The sequence below is a fragment of the Protopterus annectens genome, chromosome 15.part0, assembly GCF_019279795.1.
Source record: "Protopterus annectens isolate FY-2018-M chromosome 15.part0, PAN1.0, whole genome shotgun sequence".
NCBI classification, from domain to species: domain Eukaryota; kingdom Metazoa; phylum Chordata; order Ceratodontiformes; family Protopteridae; genus Protopterus; species Protopterus annectens.
Genome location: NC_056749.1, coordinates 512,494,052 through 512,509,339, shown reverse-complemented (window position 1 = coordinate 512,509,339; position 15,288 = coordinate 512,494,052). Strand labels below are relative to the sequence as shown.

At 42.6% G+C, this 15,288-nt stretch overlaps 1 protein-coding gene across 1 annotated transcript in view; it reads right to left on the bottom strand.

Annotated features, from left to right (window-relative positions):
- Nucleotides 1-15,288, bottom strand: part of LOC122789852 (THO complex subunit 2-like) — a 2,223,396-nt gene that overhangs the window by 80,856 nt on the left and 2,127,252 nt on the right. The window contains exons 20-21 of the mRNA XM_044057286.1: nt 11,530-11,606; nt 8,476-8,518 (exon numbers count right to left, since the gene is read on the bottom strand). Of these exons, the coding sequence (XP_043913221.1) occupies nt 8,491-8,518; nt 11,530-11,606 (105 nt within the window). The 3' untranslated portion in view covers nt 8,476-8,490. The remainder of the gene's footprint in view (nt 1-8,475; nt 8,519-11,529; nt 11,607-15,288) is intronic.

Genomic DNA, 15,288 nt, shown 5'->3' with positions numbered 1-15,288 from the left:
ACTTACATGTAGATCATGGAAAAGACCATGGGATTCTCTGAATCAAATTTTTTGACCACCTTTTTGATTCCTAGAGAAGGTTTTTTGAGGAGTCAAAAAAACATACGCCCACTGCAGACAGGGTCTTACCATCCTGTTCACACCTGGAGAATGCATCTTTAACCTTGGAGCAACACAAAGAGCTTCCATCAAAGGAAGCATTGACAAAAGACTTGAAGGGCTCCGTGAAATCACAAGCACATCCAGATATATCTCCTAATGGAAATGCCTGAACCCACAGCCCTTGGGGTACCTTCAGCTGTATGTGAAATGAGCCTCATGGAAGAATTTGAGATGGACTGTAGGGTAGCCAGCTGTGAGGTAATAGAGCTCTCTGCTCATAATTAACAGTCCAGGACAGGGATTTGGAAAGTTCTTTAATCAAGTTTCTCTGAAGTCTCGTGAAAGGTGCCAAATAATTCAGTGACCTGAGTGCAAAGGCTGAAGTATATATATGCTTCCCAAATGCGTCCAAAACCCTGGACCCCCTGTTAAGGGGGTGGAGAGATGAACTCTGTTCCACAAGTTCCTTCTTCGTGGCTGCTGTTACGACCATGGCATCTACTGCTGCTCCTTTGTTCCACAATTCTCTTCCTTTCGGTGGTGCCAGGATCCTGTCTGGTCTCTTGGAGATCATCTTGACAGTGGCAGGTTCTTTCCACCCCTGCCTAGAGATCAAATCAATAAGCTCATCAGTAGGCAGAGTCATCCAGCAAGTAGATGGGCCAGACTCCAAGGCTTCCAGGAATATTGATTCCTCCTGGGAGGTACACCAACCACTCCTTTCCTTGAGGATCTCCAGGATTTCTCTAAAGGAGGCGTCATCAGGTGGTGATCTTGAGGATCCTTTCCCCCTCATCAAAAATCAGTATCTTCTGTGACCAACGCTTGAGGAGAGAGTAAGTGCCTCTTCTTGGACTTTCACTTCTTAGGGACTTCTTCATTGGGATGCTCTGAAGAAGTATCAGAAGATGTAAGTATACCCTACAGGGTAGTCTGAAGACTTTGGGCTGGATGTCTCTGTGGAGCAGTGTTCAGGCAAAAGGCACAAAGACATACGAGTTTGGGAAGATGGATCCGGGGGTGGGGTGGGGGGAATCGTCCTTCCGCTAGAGGCATAGAAAACTCTCTCCACTACTTCAAAGGCAGAATGCCCTGAGGAGGAGGAGGTTGATGGTGCCGAGAAGACATGCTTCTGGACTGTTGGCTCCCTCTGACCCAAAGGCAGCCCACTTGAGGCAAAGGTTGGAGCCAAGTAGTCCAAAGCCAACGCTCTGAGGGGGAAGAGACAGCTCCGACCACTTTGTAGTTGACTCCAACACCTCAGACCCGTCAATGGCACTACAGCTCAGGGAGTCATCTGGCTCAGACACACTCGGAGCCAGTTCACTCAGAAGGCATTGGAGCTGAAGATGCAACAATTTTCAGATCTGACACAGACGGTTCCTGGAGTCTCGGATCCAGGAGCTCTGAAGCTGAAGGTTAGATCAAAGGAGGAGTCAAAACAGGTGGAGTACTACTAGTGAAGGTCTCCAGAACTGATGTGGTAGAAGCCTGGAGAACTCGCATCCAAATTTGTGCCGAGAAATTTCTTCATCGTTCTATCCCACGTCTGCTTCTGTCAGACTCCTAGAAGGCTAAGAAGAAAAGGCCACTGCAGGGGTCCTAGAATGATGGCATCTTTCTAGGAAGGGTGACGGTAGATGGGAAGGAACAGGGTCTAGAGATGAAGCATAAGTCCTAGGGAGCTTCTTCAGCTCCGAGCATGTCGGATCTGATGATGTAGATCTGTTATAAGACTCTGTTGGATCAGAGTGTTTAGTCTTTGGATCTGACTAACTCTGATCTGACTGCTTAGACGCCTTGTGAGGAGGACAGCTAGGAGTGGAGGATCCAGAAGGGTTCTATGTACACTTACTGGACTCTGTCTTTTTGGAGGTTTAAGCTCCAAATAAAGTCTCCTAAAAAGAAGTCAGCAGTAAACCTTTTAGAATCAGTATATTTTTGCAGTCCATTCAGGCCTGTGGATTAAAGGCCTTACAAATGCCACACAACTCAATTAAATGAGATGGGCCTAAACAGTACACACAGGAAGCATGTGCGTCAGACAAAGGTAATCTATGGCCACAATCTTTACATTTCTTGAAACCTGAAGGTTTTTCAGCCATACTGAAGCAGAAAAAATAAATATAGTAATAACAGAAATACAAGTGATTTTTTTTCTTTTTTTTTTTAAACGAAGAAAGTGAAGAGAGGATTACCTTCTTCTTTCAGCTTTTCCCGGTTAGGGGTCGCCACAGCGGATCACCTGCCCGCTCATGATTGGCAGTGAAGTTTTACGTGTCGAGTTGCCAGCCCGGCACCCAACCTTCCACCAACAATGGTAATTAAGGAGATTATCACAAGGGTATAAGTAAAAAAAAATTTACCATCAATGGTAGACTAAGAATACACCGATAAGTGTATAAAGGATAAGACACAAATATATAAAACACCTAGATAAAGGTAATAAAGTAAAAAAATACATAAATCTTATTTCACTCTCAAATATCACACTAAACATTGAGACCTAACATTGACCACATCCGTAAGTGAAGGCGGCAAACGAGATGTGAGGTATGGTAGGTGACTAGAGCATTATGGGTAAGGAAGGAGCTTGAGAGTTTCCAGTATCCACGAGCTGTAATAAGCGGCAGTTGGATCTGAACCCAATTATTGAGGAACGAATGAAAAGGTATAGTTGTGTACACTTACCATAAATATAGATGTTAGAGCGTATTCACTGTTGCATTCATCACACTTGGGTTATCTGCCTGCAGGTAAGCCCTCAGTCAGCCTGAATACCAGAGTCTTGGGATTTCTGCGTCAGATGCTGTCACCTCTTCCATGACGTCAGGTCGTCAGGGGTATAAAACATGCAGCCGACTCCATTACATCAGTTTTTCTTGCTCTAGATGTCAGGAGCCCCCAAAACAGGAAACTATTACATGGTGTGGAATACACCTCCAGTAAAAAGTAAATACCCTGCCATAAAAGATGGCCATAAAGAGGATAGGTAAAAAGGATAGAGAAAGCCAGTGGGCTGGAGGGAGGGAAACCAAGACTGCAACAGTGAATACACTCGAACATCTACATTTATGATGTGTACACAACTGTACTATGCTCTACGTTTTTCACTGTTGCAGTCATCACACTTGGGTTGATTCCCAAAGCTGAGGAAGGGTGGAGGCAGTCAAGAAGTGTTTGGGCTGGCTAGCAGGCCTTGTAAGACTGCTGTAGCAAATCCAGCTCTGGATTTAGAAAAATAGGTAAGTGGTAATGCTTGAAGGTGTGTACAGAATTCCAGGTTGCAGCTTCCAGGATGTCCCTGGTGGGGACCCCCCTGAGAAATGCTGTAGTGGTTGAAGTAGCTCTAGTGGAATGAGTTCTGATCCCCAGAGGGGTAGGTTTTCCATGGTAGTTGTAGCAGAAATGGATGCAGTGTGCTATCCAGTTGGAAATGGTTTGCTTCGAAATGACCTTGCCCTCTGCCCCTGTAGCAAAGCTGACTAGTAGCTGGTCAGATTTTCTGAAAGGCTTAGTCCTGTCCAGGTAGAACCTGAGCTGTCTGTGCACGTCCAAGGAGTGCAGGATCCTTTCCCCTCTATTCCGAGGATTAGGGAAAAAGGTTGGCAAATGGATGGATGGATTGGTTTAAAGCCACACTAGATATCACCTTGGGCATAAAGGAAAGTTAGTCCTGAGGGAAACCCTGTCAGCATGGAAAATAATGAAAAGCTCCACCGCCATTAGTGCCTGCAACTCAGACACTCTTATTGCTGAAGTAATAGCTAGAAGTAAGGCTGTTTTCAACAGAGGAATTTTAACTCTGCTGAAGCAGCAGGTTCAGAAGGGGGAAGTGTGAGCTTTTCCAGTACAAAGTTAAGGTGCCAGGCCGGGGTGGGGGCTCTCCTATGGGGATTTAAATTGTTAGCTCCTCTCAGGTACTACTTGATGAGAGGGGGTGAGAAAAGACAGGCGGCTCAGTATTATAATGAGCTGCGATGGCAGAGGCATGAATCTTAATGGATGAGAAGGATAGGTCTCTGTGGAGCAGCTCTGCTAGTTAATCAAGGATTTGAGGTAAGTTGGGCACAGCTGTGTCCTTTCCTTGAGACCGACTCCAAGAACAATATCTTTTCCAGTTTTCAGCATAGGATTTCCTAGTACTAGGCCTTCTGGCCTCAAGGATGATGTCCAGTACTTGTCTGCTGAGGGATGCTGGTGGTGTATTTATGGGATAAGTCAGGCTGCAAGGTTTAGGGTTTGCAGCTGTGGATGCAAAATCTGTCCCTCCTGCTGAGACAGCAGGGAAGGTGTCTGATGTAAGTGCCAGGGTGGCACTGCTATCAGACTGCGTAGGAGTGGGTACCAGGGCTGGCGTGGCCAATTTGGTGCAATAAGGATTGCCCTTGGCCTGTCCTGTTTTATCTTGAGTAGTACTTTTGAGAGGAGGGGCAGAGGAGGAAAGGCATAAATTGAGAGGTTTTCCCATGTAAAGGATATGGCGTCTACCTTCCAGGCTCTACTGTGAGGGTTCCTGGTGCAAAATTTGTTCAATTGGTGGTTTTTGGGGGAGGCAAAAAGGTCCACCTCCAGAGTTCCCCACCTCTGGTTTAGAAGTTTGAATGAGTTGGGTTCCGGTTTCCACTCATGAGGGTCCAGTAGACTTCTGCTTAAGTCGTCTGCCAGTGAATTTTGCTTGCCTGTTAGGAATTGAGCTTGTAGGTGCACTTGGATGCTCAAGGCTGTGTTCCACAGAGCCATGGCTAACCTGCAAAGTGGGTAAGAACGAGTCCTGCCCTGCTTATTTAAGTACCACATAACTGCGGTGTTGTCGGTCTTTATCAGGAGCTGTCCTGGAAGGATAAGATATTTGAAGACCGCCATAGCATTCTGTACAGCTAGCAACTCTTTTTGTTTGATATGCAGGGGAATTTGTCCTGGGCTCCATTTGCCTTTAATGCATCTGTCTGCCATGTGAGCCCCCTATGCATAGTCTGATGCGTCTGTTGTCAGTGTTTGGGGTGGCGAGCGGTTGAGTGAAAGGAAATCCCTTATTGTGGTTGCATGCTTCTGCCCACCAAAGGAACTCTGCCCTTAGACATGGTATGACAGGAATCACTGTCTCCAGGTCCTGAGAATGTTGACACCAGAGACTTTTTAAGTACCTTTGAAGTTTCCTCATATGCAGTCTTGCATATGAAATTAGCAGAATGCATGAGGCCATGAACCCTAGCGCTTGCAGTATTTTCCTTGGAGATAGCTGGGTTTTGTTGGCCATTAGTTTGAAATAGTTTGTCCAATGGACCTGCTTTTCTGGAGTGAGGAAATGCCATCTGGGAAGTTGTGTTCAAGCTTGCTCCCAGGAATACAATTTGTTGGATGGGCACCAGTTGTGATTTCTTTTCGTTGATGGTGTATCCCAGTGAAGTTAGAAGTCTTTTTCCAAATGCCAGGTGCTGAAGTAGCAATTCCTGACTGCCCGTCTGAATCAGGCAATCGTCCAAGTATGGGTAGATTTGAATATTTCTCTGCCTGCAGTATGCAATGGCTGGAGCCAGGCATTTTGTGAATACTCTGGGCACAGCAGATAAGCCAAAGGGAAGTGCAGAGAACTGATAGTGCATACACAGCCTGCCCTGAAACGTAGATATTTTCTGCAAGGCTCCCTTATGGAGATGTGCAGATAAGCTTCTTTTAAGTCTAGGGTGACTAACCAGGCATCCCTGGCTAGCACAGGAAGAAGCTGTTGCAGCATAAGCATTCTGAATTTTGGGACCACCAGAAAGGTGTTGAGGATTGATCCAGGATAGGGCACCAAGAGCTCTCTTTTCTGGGCACCAGGAACAGTCTGGAGTAGAAACCCTATCTTCCTTTGTTCTACTGGAACAGGTTGAATAGCCCTGATATGGAGAAGGGAAAGTACTTGCTTTTGAGCCTCTACCCACTGGTTTGGAGGATGGTCTGGCAACCCGCTTGATGTTGGCAGTGAGTGGAAGTAGAATCTGTATCCCTGGGATACAATGTTTAGAACCCATCGGTCCTGAGTAATGGACATCCAGTTTTTTGCATGAAGGGCGAGTTTTCCTAATAGGGGCGCAAGTACTTGGGCATGGCTGGGAAGGATAATTGGAAAGTCATTGTGAAATTTTTCCATAATGGGGTGGCTTACCACTCCCTGGTTTTGAGGTGGAAACGCTCCACTGTTTAGATCTCTGCATACCCTGAGACTGTAGTCTTGGTGGTCCGTTTCTCCTGTGTTTGGACTGAGAGGGACTGGAAAGCACCAGATTTTTGAAGGCCAATGCCTATTGAATCTAGGTGGCTGCACCTGTAAGAAATCTTTGACTGTCTGCATAGATTTAGCTTTTTCTTCCATCTTTTTAAGAACTACTTCTGCTTTTGTGCCAAACAAACGCTCCTGATTTAATGGAGCATCTAGTAATTTTGCTTTGACATGGTCAGGCAAGACTTGTTCTTTTAGCCAAGCATGCCTTCTCAGTACAGACCCAGTGACAGCAGCCCTGCAAGATGCTTCTGAGACATCAAACCCACATTGCAAAATATGTTTACTAACTTGGTTTGCAGAATGCATTAACTCTTGTATATCTTTATTTTCTGCACAATCTGGAAGTAACACCATTTTTTGTTTAATTAGTTCCATTATATGTTGCTGGTACTTCAACATGTGAAACTGGCAATTCAAAGCTCTAATGGCAAGAGTTGCAGAGGTACATACCTTCTTTATCCCATCTTTCTAAAGTTCTAGAATCCCTGTCTGAAGGGGTAGGGTTTTTGGCTGTAGTAGACTTAATACCTTTAGGTCCCTGGGAAATTGTCTCTGGATCCGCAGTAGGATTCTTAAAAAGAAATTTGTGAGAATCAGGTACTCTGTAGTACCTGTCAGGTTTTCTTGGAGCTGGTGGTAAAGTGTCAGGAGTAAGACTGGACTCCAAGAAGACACAGTCTACAATATCCAGGACAGCGGGTATAGCTAGAGGCCTGTGCTCAGGCAAATCTAAAAATTCCCTGAGTCTCTTTTTGGACTGAGGATAGTCCTGGCATTCCCAGCGGAAATGCTCTCTTAAGGTATGCAAGGTTTCACCAAAAGAGAAATCCTCTGGGGGGGAGGCAGAGAGAATGGATTCCTCTGCATCTGAATCCTCATAGGTAGATAAGGGTATGTCCTGATAATCAGAAGGGTCAGAGTCATCAGACTCCTGGGCTGTAGAATCAGAAGGGAATTCAATTCTTTGTCTTTTGGCAGGGGAAGGCTGGCTTCCCTAATTAGAGTAATAAGGTCTTCAGCCATTCTAAGCATTTGTTTTTGTGGCATGGGAGGATGAGCATGCGCTTTGGACGTCAGTTTTCTAGGTGTAGTGCGAACTCTGGGCCTGAGAAACTCGGTAGTTTTATTAGGAAATGAAGTTGTCAGTTTAATATGAATATTGGTAGATCAGAATACACCCTCAGAAGCCAGTGCCTGCACAGCGGCTCACGAACCATCCAAGGTAGAGACATCCGCAGGTTCCATAGTCGAAGAAGCATCTCGTGGCATACCGGACTCCGAATGGGTCTCAGCAGAGGCCTGCAAATCTGTAGAAGCGGGCATTAAGGGCTGCAAAGGCACCTCACTGAGTACCTGCAGGCTGGAAACAAGCTTAGCGAAAGCGTCGTTGGCAGTTTTTGACCTATGTGGTCTGTCTCTGACTTTGTCTTTGCTCTTTTTCGGAAAATCGGTAGTCGGATGGCTTACCGAAGCCATTTCAGAAAACGGAGAACGAGAGTGAAAGAATTTGCTACAAAAATAGCCCGATGACGAATGGTTTGGGTGTTAAACAAGGCACAAAACAGACAGCTAGGGACGTCATGGTCTGGGCCTAAACAGGTGACGCAGTAAGAATGAAAATCTCTGTGAGGTATTTGCTTTCCACAGACAAGACAATTGTTAATTTTTTCTGACATCGGTTAGATCAAGAAAAAAGAATCGCCAACGGGGTACTTAGCTTTAGAAGACTTCAGGTCTGAAACTCGAACAAATGAAAATTTTAGGTAGTGGCCGACCGGCACTTGCGAACTGCTTCTACTCTGGGCTTCTTTTCAGCAAGAAAGACTGATGTAATGGCGTCAGCTGCATGTTTTATACCCCTGATGACCTGACGTCATGGAAGAGGCGACAGCATCCGACGCAGAAATCCCAAGACTCGGGTATTCAGGCAGACTGAGGGCGACCTGCAGACAGATAACCCAAGTGTGATGACTGCAACAGTGAAACACGAAGAACATCTGACATCAGATCACAGGTTAACCCACATTAATTTTCAATGTTTTACTATAGTAACATTTTTATTTATTTATATTTGTACATTCAAAAAGTAAAAAAAAAGGACTTACCTTAACCATTCTGTATTATCTATGCTTATCAGATGATTTATGAGTAGACACATTGTTAAGAAAAAACAGTAGAAAAGAAGATACTAAAAAGAAACACTATATGCAGGCAATGGGGCAAAGAAGGAAGTACACAACTTGAATGTTGCATAATCATTTTGTATACCTAAATGGTATACAATTACTGCAGAGAAAAGTAAGTGGTTTACCTATGCATTCGGTTCAGACAAAATATTACTTAATCAGGCAGAACTACAAACCCACAATGATGCATGTATAAAACACAAAAAAGTACAATACATTTCATATAAAAAAAAGTCTTCTATCAACAGAATGTAACACTCGGTTACTACCAGAATTAATCACCAAGGCCCTTTGGTGAAGTACCCCAGAAAATGTTTCACAGCTGTGAAAGCCCATTACAGTTTTTGGATTGCTAAAGCAACAACAATTAACAATTCCACTGTATCAGGTTCTAAAAGGCACCAAATTACAATTCTTCTCTGCCTTTTCTTATTCCATGCCTGTACTGAAAGGGGTTCAGAAGTCAACGGCAGGAAATACCAAATACCAATACATACTAGAAAACTGAATCACCATAACAAGCTTACTACCAAAGCATTATACCCTGTGACTTACAAACGTTTAGGATGATGTGACTAACTTTATGTCACCTTTAATTAAAGCATTATTAGATACCACATTCTTGTAATTTAATGGTGATTTGACTTGGTCTAATAACTTGAGACTAGAACAGTGAGGCAAATAAGAAAAACATTTTACAGCAAAAAAACTCGTGAGGCTCCCTTAGTCTCTATTTACCTACTGTGTGTGACTCTGAACAAGTCACTTAACCAGACAATGCTCCTAGGCAGAGTATGAATACGGTCCATACCGATCACTGCTCTGCCCTTGTCTAAAAATGCAAATAAATAAAAATAACAGTTGTAGAGCACGATACCACAAAGAATTGCTTACTCTGAGCTTGCCTGTCATTTACTTCTGTATAAGAAATGGCACTTGTAGATTCTGAAGAAAAGTGACAGCATAACATCTAATGTGCACATCTTTGGCATTAAAGTACACAAACATCCAGACTTTGCAAAAATAAATAAATCTTAATATTCTGCATTCTGTAGTCATTACTCCATCACTGCAAGAAGCAGGCACAGAATAGCAAATCAACCTAATCACAACTTTTTAACAAAAAAGTGCATCAAAATGCAAAGCCTGCATTACAACAGTAAAACTAGATGATGCATTAAAATTCCGTACATTGCTCTTGTGGTAGCTATCTTATACTTTACTGCACAGTGTTCAAATATTGTTCATCTGCTACCCTTATTACTGATTTAGTGCTATTTTCATTTTGCTGTTGTAACAGATGACAGCTGAAAAAGGAGCCATGGGTCAAATCTTAACTTATACAAATAAAAATCCTTACCAGGGTTCTAATTCTAAGTGCTTCTTAGAGTGTCATTCTTGACATTAGTACAGAACTCAACGACTTGGCACATTTCAGAACAGTGTTCTTACTGTATTTTCAAAGATGTTATGTCTTCTATTACTAAGGTACAAATATTGAGAAAACAGCCTTTCAATATGCTTTTAAAGTGATTTGGTAAACCACAGAAACATCGGGATGTTAATTCTCCACAAAAGCCGAGGCAACAGACACCCTTTACAGTCTCAAATCAGTCAGATGTTAAGTTTCTTACCAGCTGCTAATTAAACTCTCAAGATCATCAGACTAGCATCCATTCCAGTTTGACTGTTATTTTGAAAGCTGTGAAATGGTACTTTGAAGTTGAAAAAAGACACTTCTGGCACTATGTAACAAATAAAACCTACTTTTTATCTTACTTCTCCACTGCTATAAAGCACAATGCAAAATGTGATAGCCTCACTAGGAACCCTCAAAAGTGTCATAGCTCTAGTGTTAGTACACTTTTACTATAGTGCTTATTGCCAGTGAATAGTGCCAGATGCCAATACTAGTTCCTTCATGTAAAGTGAAAAGTGGGATGCCACAGCTCCAACCCACACAGAAAATGTCAGGATTAATTTAAAATACTCACATTGCATGTCCTTTGCTATAAACTGCAATACAAACTGTCACAGCTCCACTTGAATTCTACCCCATTAGTAGTAGTACAGCAGTTTCCCATCCCAATCAAAACAGTACAGTTTAGGTATTTCAATAAAGCTCTTATTTAGCACTACGTTGTTAAACTATTATGCTCTGTCTGAAAAAATCCAAAGCAAAATGACACAGCTCCAGTCACAGATGTACTATAATGCCAAAAGCTGCTCTCTGAAATATTTTTAAAATATACAGACTAACACATATACAAACACAAGACTCAAAAAAAAGACAAGGAGATCTGCAATCCAAGTACACACATTCCCTATTTTCTAACCATTACTAAAAGTATAATATGTGAACTATTCCACTATAAACAAAAAGGAACTACTAATGCCAAAAAAAAACAAAAACAAAAGCATCCCTTAAATTAAAAAAAAAAAATACAAACCCAACAAAGAAACAAAAGCAAAGTTTGTTTTCTAACTGTAATAATGCCTTCCAGGGTGGGCATTGTAGAGAAACACATTTTCTGTGGATGAAGGGGCCCATGACATGTGGCACAGGCTTCACAGCACCTGAAGCGGTCTATTACTTCCCCACTGCTTGCTTACATCTTTCTCTTAAACCTGGATGAACAGCTATTACCCTACTGGGCAACATTTAAATAAAACTAAGATTTCTTTCCTTTTAAGATGTGTCCATAAAAGCAAAAATACATTTTAGGCCTACAGATAATTTTATTATGGGGTCAAGGTTGTCTGTTTAGAGTAAGGATGAAACATACAGATGCTTCATGCTGCTGGTTTCAGCATATTACACAAGACCCTTTAGATACCTCACAGTTCTGCTTCAAGCTAAGCTCCCTACATTTTGGCACAAGAACATGCACATGCTTCAGTTCTTTAAATAGCAACTTACAGAATCTGATAAGAACATAAAATCATAAAGGGAAAACGCAGCAAAAAGGATATTGTTTTTTCTCTTCTTTTCCTCCACCGCTGTCACGTTTTTCCTTCTTTTCCGATTTCTCCTTATCATGCCTTGATTCCTATGGTTTATATAATATTTTTAAAGCACACCAGAAATGACACCACTCTAAAATAACGTCTAAAATATCAACCAAATCTATAAGTAAATGAAAGTTATGCACTTACCAAAATGACACATCAGTAAGAGGGCCCCATCCTCCAGAAACAGCAAGACTAATGATGCATCAGGAACATTCTGCTGATAAAACTTTTTCAGGATGCTAACAACCCTCTTCTTTTTCCACCATGCAATATGCATGCTTGTTTTTGCAGATCTATAGTTATAGTGTTCAGCAGTGAAGAGGAGGGACAGAAGTAGACTAAGCTAGAGTACGGGGGTGGGATGGGGGGTGGAGATGCAATGTTATGGAGGGCGTAACTTCTGCTCTTCCTTTACAGAACATATGCAACTTTGACTATTAAGATGTCCATCCTCTGTAAACAGCATGGCAGACATACTAGCTAATTTTGCAGTGTGGAAATCCTCATGAAAACATACCACAGACCCTAATCAAAGACTTATACCAGGACATCACATCCGGCTTGCAGTGCCTTTCAAAGGCATTAAGAGACCACCGCATGTGACAACATCTAAGGATGCAGTCCAAAAAAAAGGCAGCATGGTCAGCTACACCTCCAGAAGAATGGATCCCTGGGGCTGTTAGGTCCTTGCCATGTTTAACACGAAATAATTCTATGGAGCTGGCTAATCACCTAGAAATGGTGAGCGTAGAAACATTATGACCAAACTTGATCATTCTTGTGGAATGGTTTACTTCCATCTACAATGAACCTACACTGCTTATGCATTTCCATACATGGATTGAAAAAGAGATTCTCCCTACTGTTTGCATAACTGGAAAGAAAATGGGTACGTTGATGGTCTTATTTAAACTTGAACTTGTGGCCTGCATTTCCAGAAATGGAGCACTGATTAAATGCATTACCGTTTTTTTACCTAACACAAAGTTGGGAACTTTTACAGAGTCTGCAATTCAGAACTCCTCCAAGGTGAAGTAATAACCACCACAAACAGGGTCTTCCAGGAGAAGTACTTTAACTCTGAAGCGACAATGGATTTGAGTGGAAGAAATGTCAAGCTTTCTGAGCATATGACCAGAAGTAGAAATTAATTCTGAATGGAGGGCCTGATGTAAAAGGTGTCAGGAAAAAAGAATTTAAGGGAACAGAAAAGTCCACTCCGGAATGAAAACTAGAAATGATAGTTAAACCATTTTTGATGGAAGAAAGTACAGTTGTGTACACTTACCATAAATGTAGATGTTCGAGTGTATTCACTGTTGCAGTCATTACATTTGGGTAATCTGCTGGCAGGTTGCCCTCAGTCGGCCTGAATTCCAAAGTCCTGGGTCCTGCGTCAGTTGCTGTTTCTCTTCCATGACGTCAAGTCGTCAGGGGTATAAAACATGCAGATAACGCCATTTTCTTTAGTTTTTCTTTCCCCCGATGTCAGGTGCCCCCAAAAAGGTAGCAAACTTATATATATATATATATATATATATATATATATATATATATACAGATATATATACATGCATCAATATAAACTTTACCTTCATCTACAAGCAAATACACCACATAGGTTGTAGAAGACAGAGAAGGAAAGATTAACTTGAGAATGACAGGGGGATGGCGGGAGGGTAACCTGGACTGCATCAGTGAATACACTCTAACATCTACATTTATGGTACGTGTACACAACTGTACTATGTTCTTTGTGTTTTACTGTTGCAGTCATTACATTTGGGTAGAATCTCAAAGCTATGGTTGGGAGGCTGGAGCTAAACAGCATTAGGTGCTGCTATTAGGCCCTGCAGCACTGCAGTGGCAAAGCCTGCCCTGGACATAGAGTAGAGAGGCAAGTGGTAATGCTTTGTAAAGGTGTGAACAGAACTAAAAGTAGCAGCCTCTAGAATGTCTTTGGTTGGTACTCCTCTAAGAAAGGCTGCTGAAGTAGCTGCAGCTCTGGTGGAATGAGACCTAATGCCCTTGGGCACATGTTTACCATGGTGTAAGTAGCAGAAACGGATGTAGTGGCTTATCCACTTTGAAATTGTCTGCTTTGAAATAGCCTTTCCTTCTGATCCTGCAGCATATGACACTAGTAATTGCTCAGTTTTTCTTAGAGCTTTCTTAGAGCTGCTCAAGTAGAATCTTAGCTGTCTGTGTACGTCCAAGGAATGCAGAATTCTCTCCCTCTTGTTCTGCGGAGTTGGATAAAAAGTTGGCAGATGAATTGTTTGGTTAAGAGCCACACTGGAAACCAACTTAGGCATAAAGGTAGGATTTGTCCTCAGAGACACCCTGTCTGGGTAAAATATGAGAAAAGGCTCTACAGCCATGAGGGCCTGTAGCTCTGAAACTCCTTTTGCTGAAGTAATTGCTAGTAGCAGAGCTGTTTTCCATGATAAGAACTTTAGATCAGCAGCAGCAGCTGGTTAAAATGGAGGCAGGGTGAACTTTTCCAACACATAATTGAGGTCCCATGCAGGTAATGGTGATCTTCTAGGAGGCCTTAAATTTTTGGCTCCTCTAAGATACTGCTTTAGTAAAGGATGAGAAAAGATTGGTGGCTATGTATTGTAATGAGCCGAAATGGCAGAGGCATGGATTTTGATTGATGAGAAAGATAGACCTTTGTCCAACATCTCACTTAAATATTGTAATATCTGAGGAATATTTGGTTCTGCTGTATCAGTTCCTTGTGTTTGATTCCAAGCACAGAATCTCTTCCATTTGTCAGCATAAGATTTTCTAGTACTAGACATTCTGGCTTTCAAAATGACACCCATCACCGCTTTACTGAGAGGTGTTGTTTGTATGACTACATGATTAGCCATGCTGCCAGGTTCAGAGTTTGTAGTTGATTGTGCAGGATCTGATTGTTTTGCTGGGACAGTAGTTGTGGTCTTTGAGGCAAGGTCCAAGCTGGGTATTGAGACAAGTTCCTTAGGATTGGGTACCAGTATTGGCAGGGCCAGTCCGGGGCAATTAATATCTTTGGCTTCTCTTGTCTGACTTTTAGGAGGACCTTGGGTAGAAGAGGCAGAGGAGGAAAGGCATAAACTGATAGGTTTTTACAACTGATGGATAGGGCGTCCACTTTCCATGCTTGTCTGTGATAAGTCCTTGTGCAGAATCTTTTCAATTGATAATTTTGAGGAGAAGCAAATAGATCTATGTCTGGGCTCCCCCATTTCTCTGTTATCACACTGAAGACTTGTGGATTTAGTTTCCACTCGTGGCGATCCACAAGGTTTCTGCTTAAATCGTCTGCCAGAGTGTTTTGTTTTCCTGGCAGGAATTGAGCTTGAAGATGTATTTGGTAGGTCAAAGCTGTGTCCCACAGTGCCATGGCTAATCTGAAAAGGGGGTATGAGTGCGTGCCCCCTTGCTTGTTTATATACCACATGACTGTGGTGTTGTCCGTCTTTATCAGTAGTTGTCCTGGATGAAGTAAGTCCTTGAAGGCTGTTAGGGCATTTTGAACAGCTAGCATCTCTTTCTGGTTGATATGTAGATGCATTTGTTTTTGTGTCCATAAGCCCTGAATGCATCTTCCTGCCATGTGGGCCCCCCCCAGGCATAATCTGATGTGTCTGTTAGGGTTTGGCTGGCAGGGGGTATTGTGAAGGGCCATCCCGTGTTTTGGTGACATGCCTTTGCCCACCAAAGAAACTC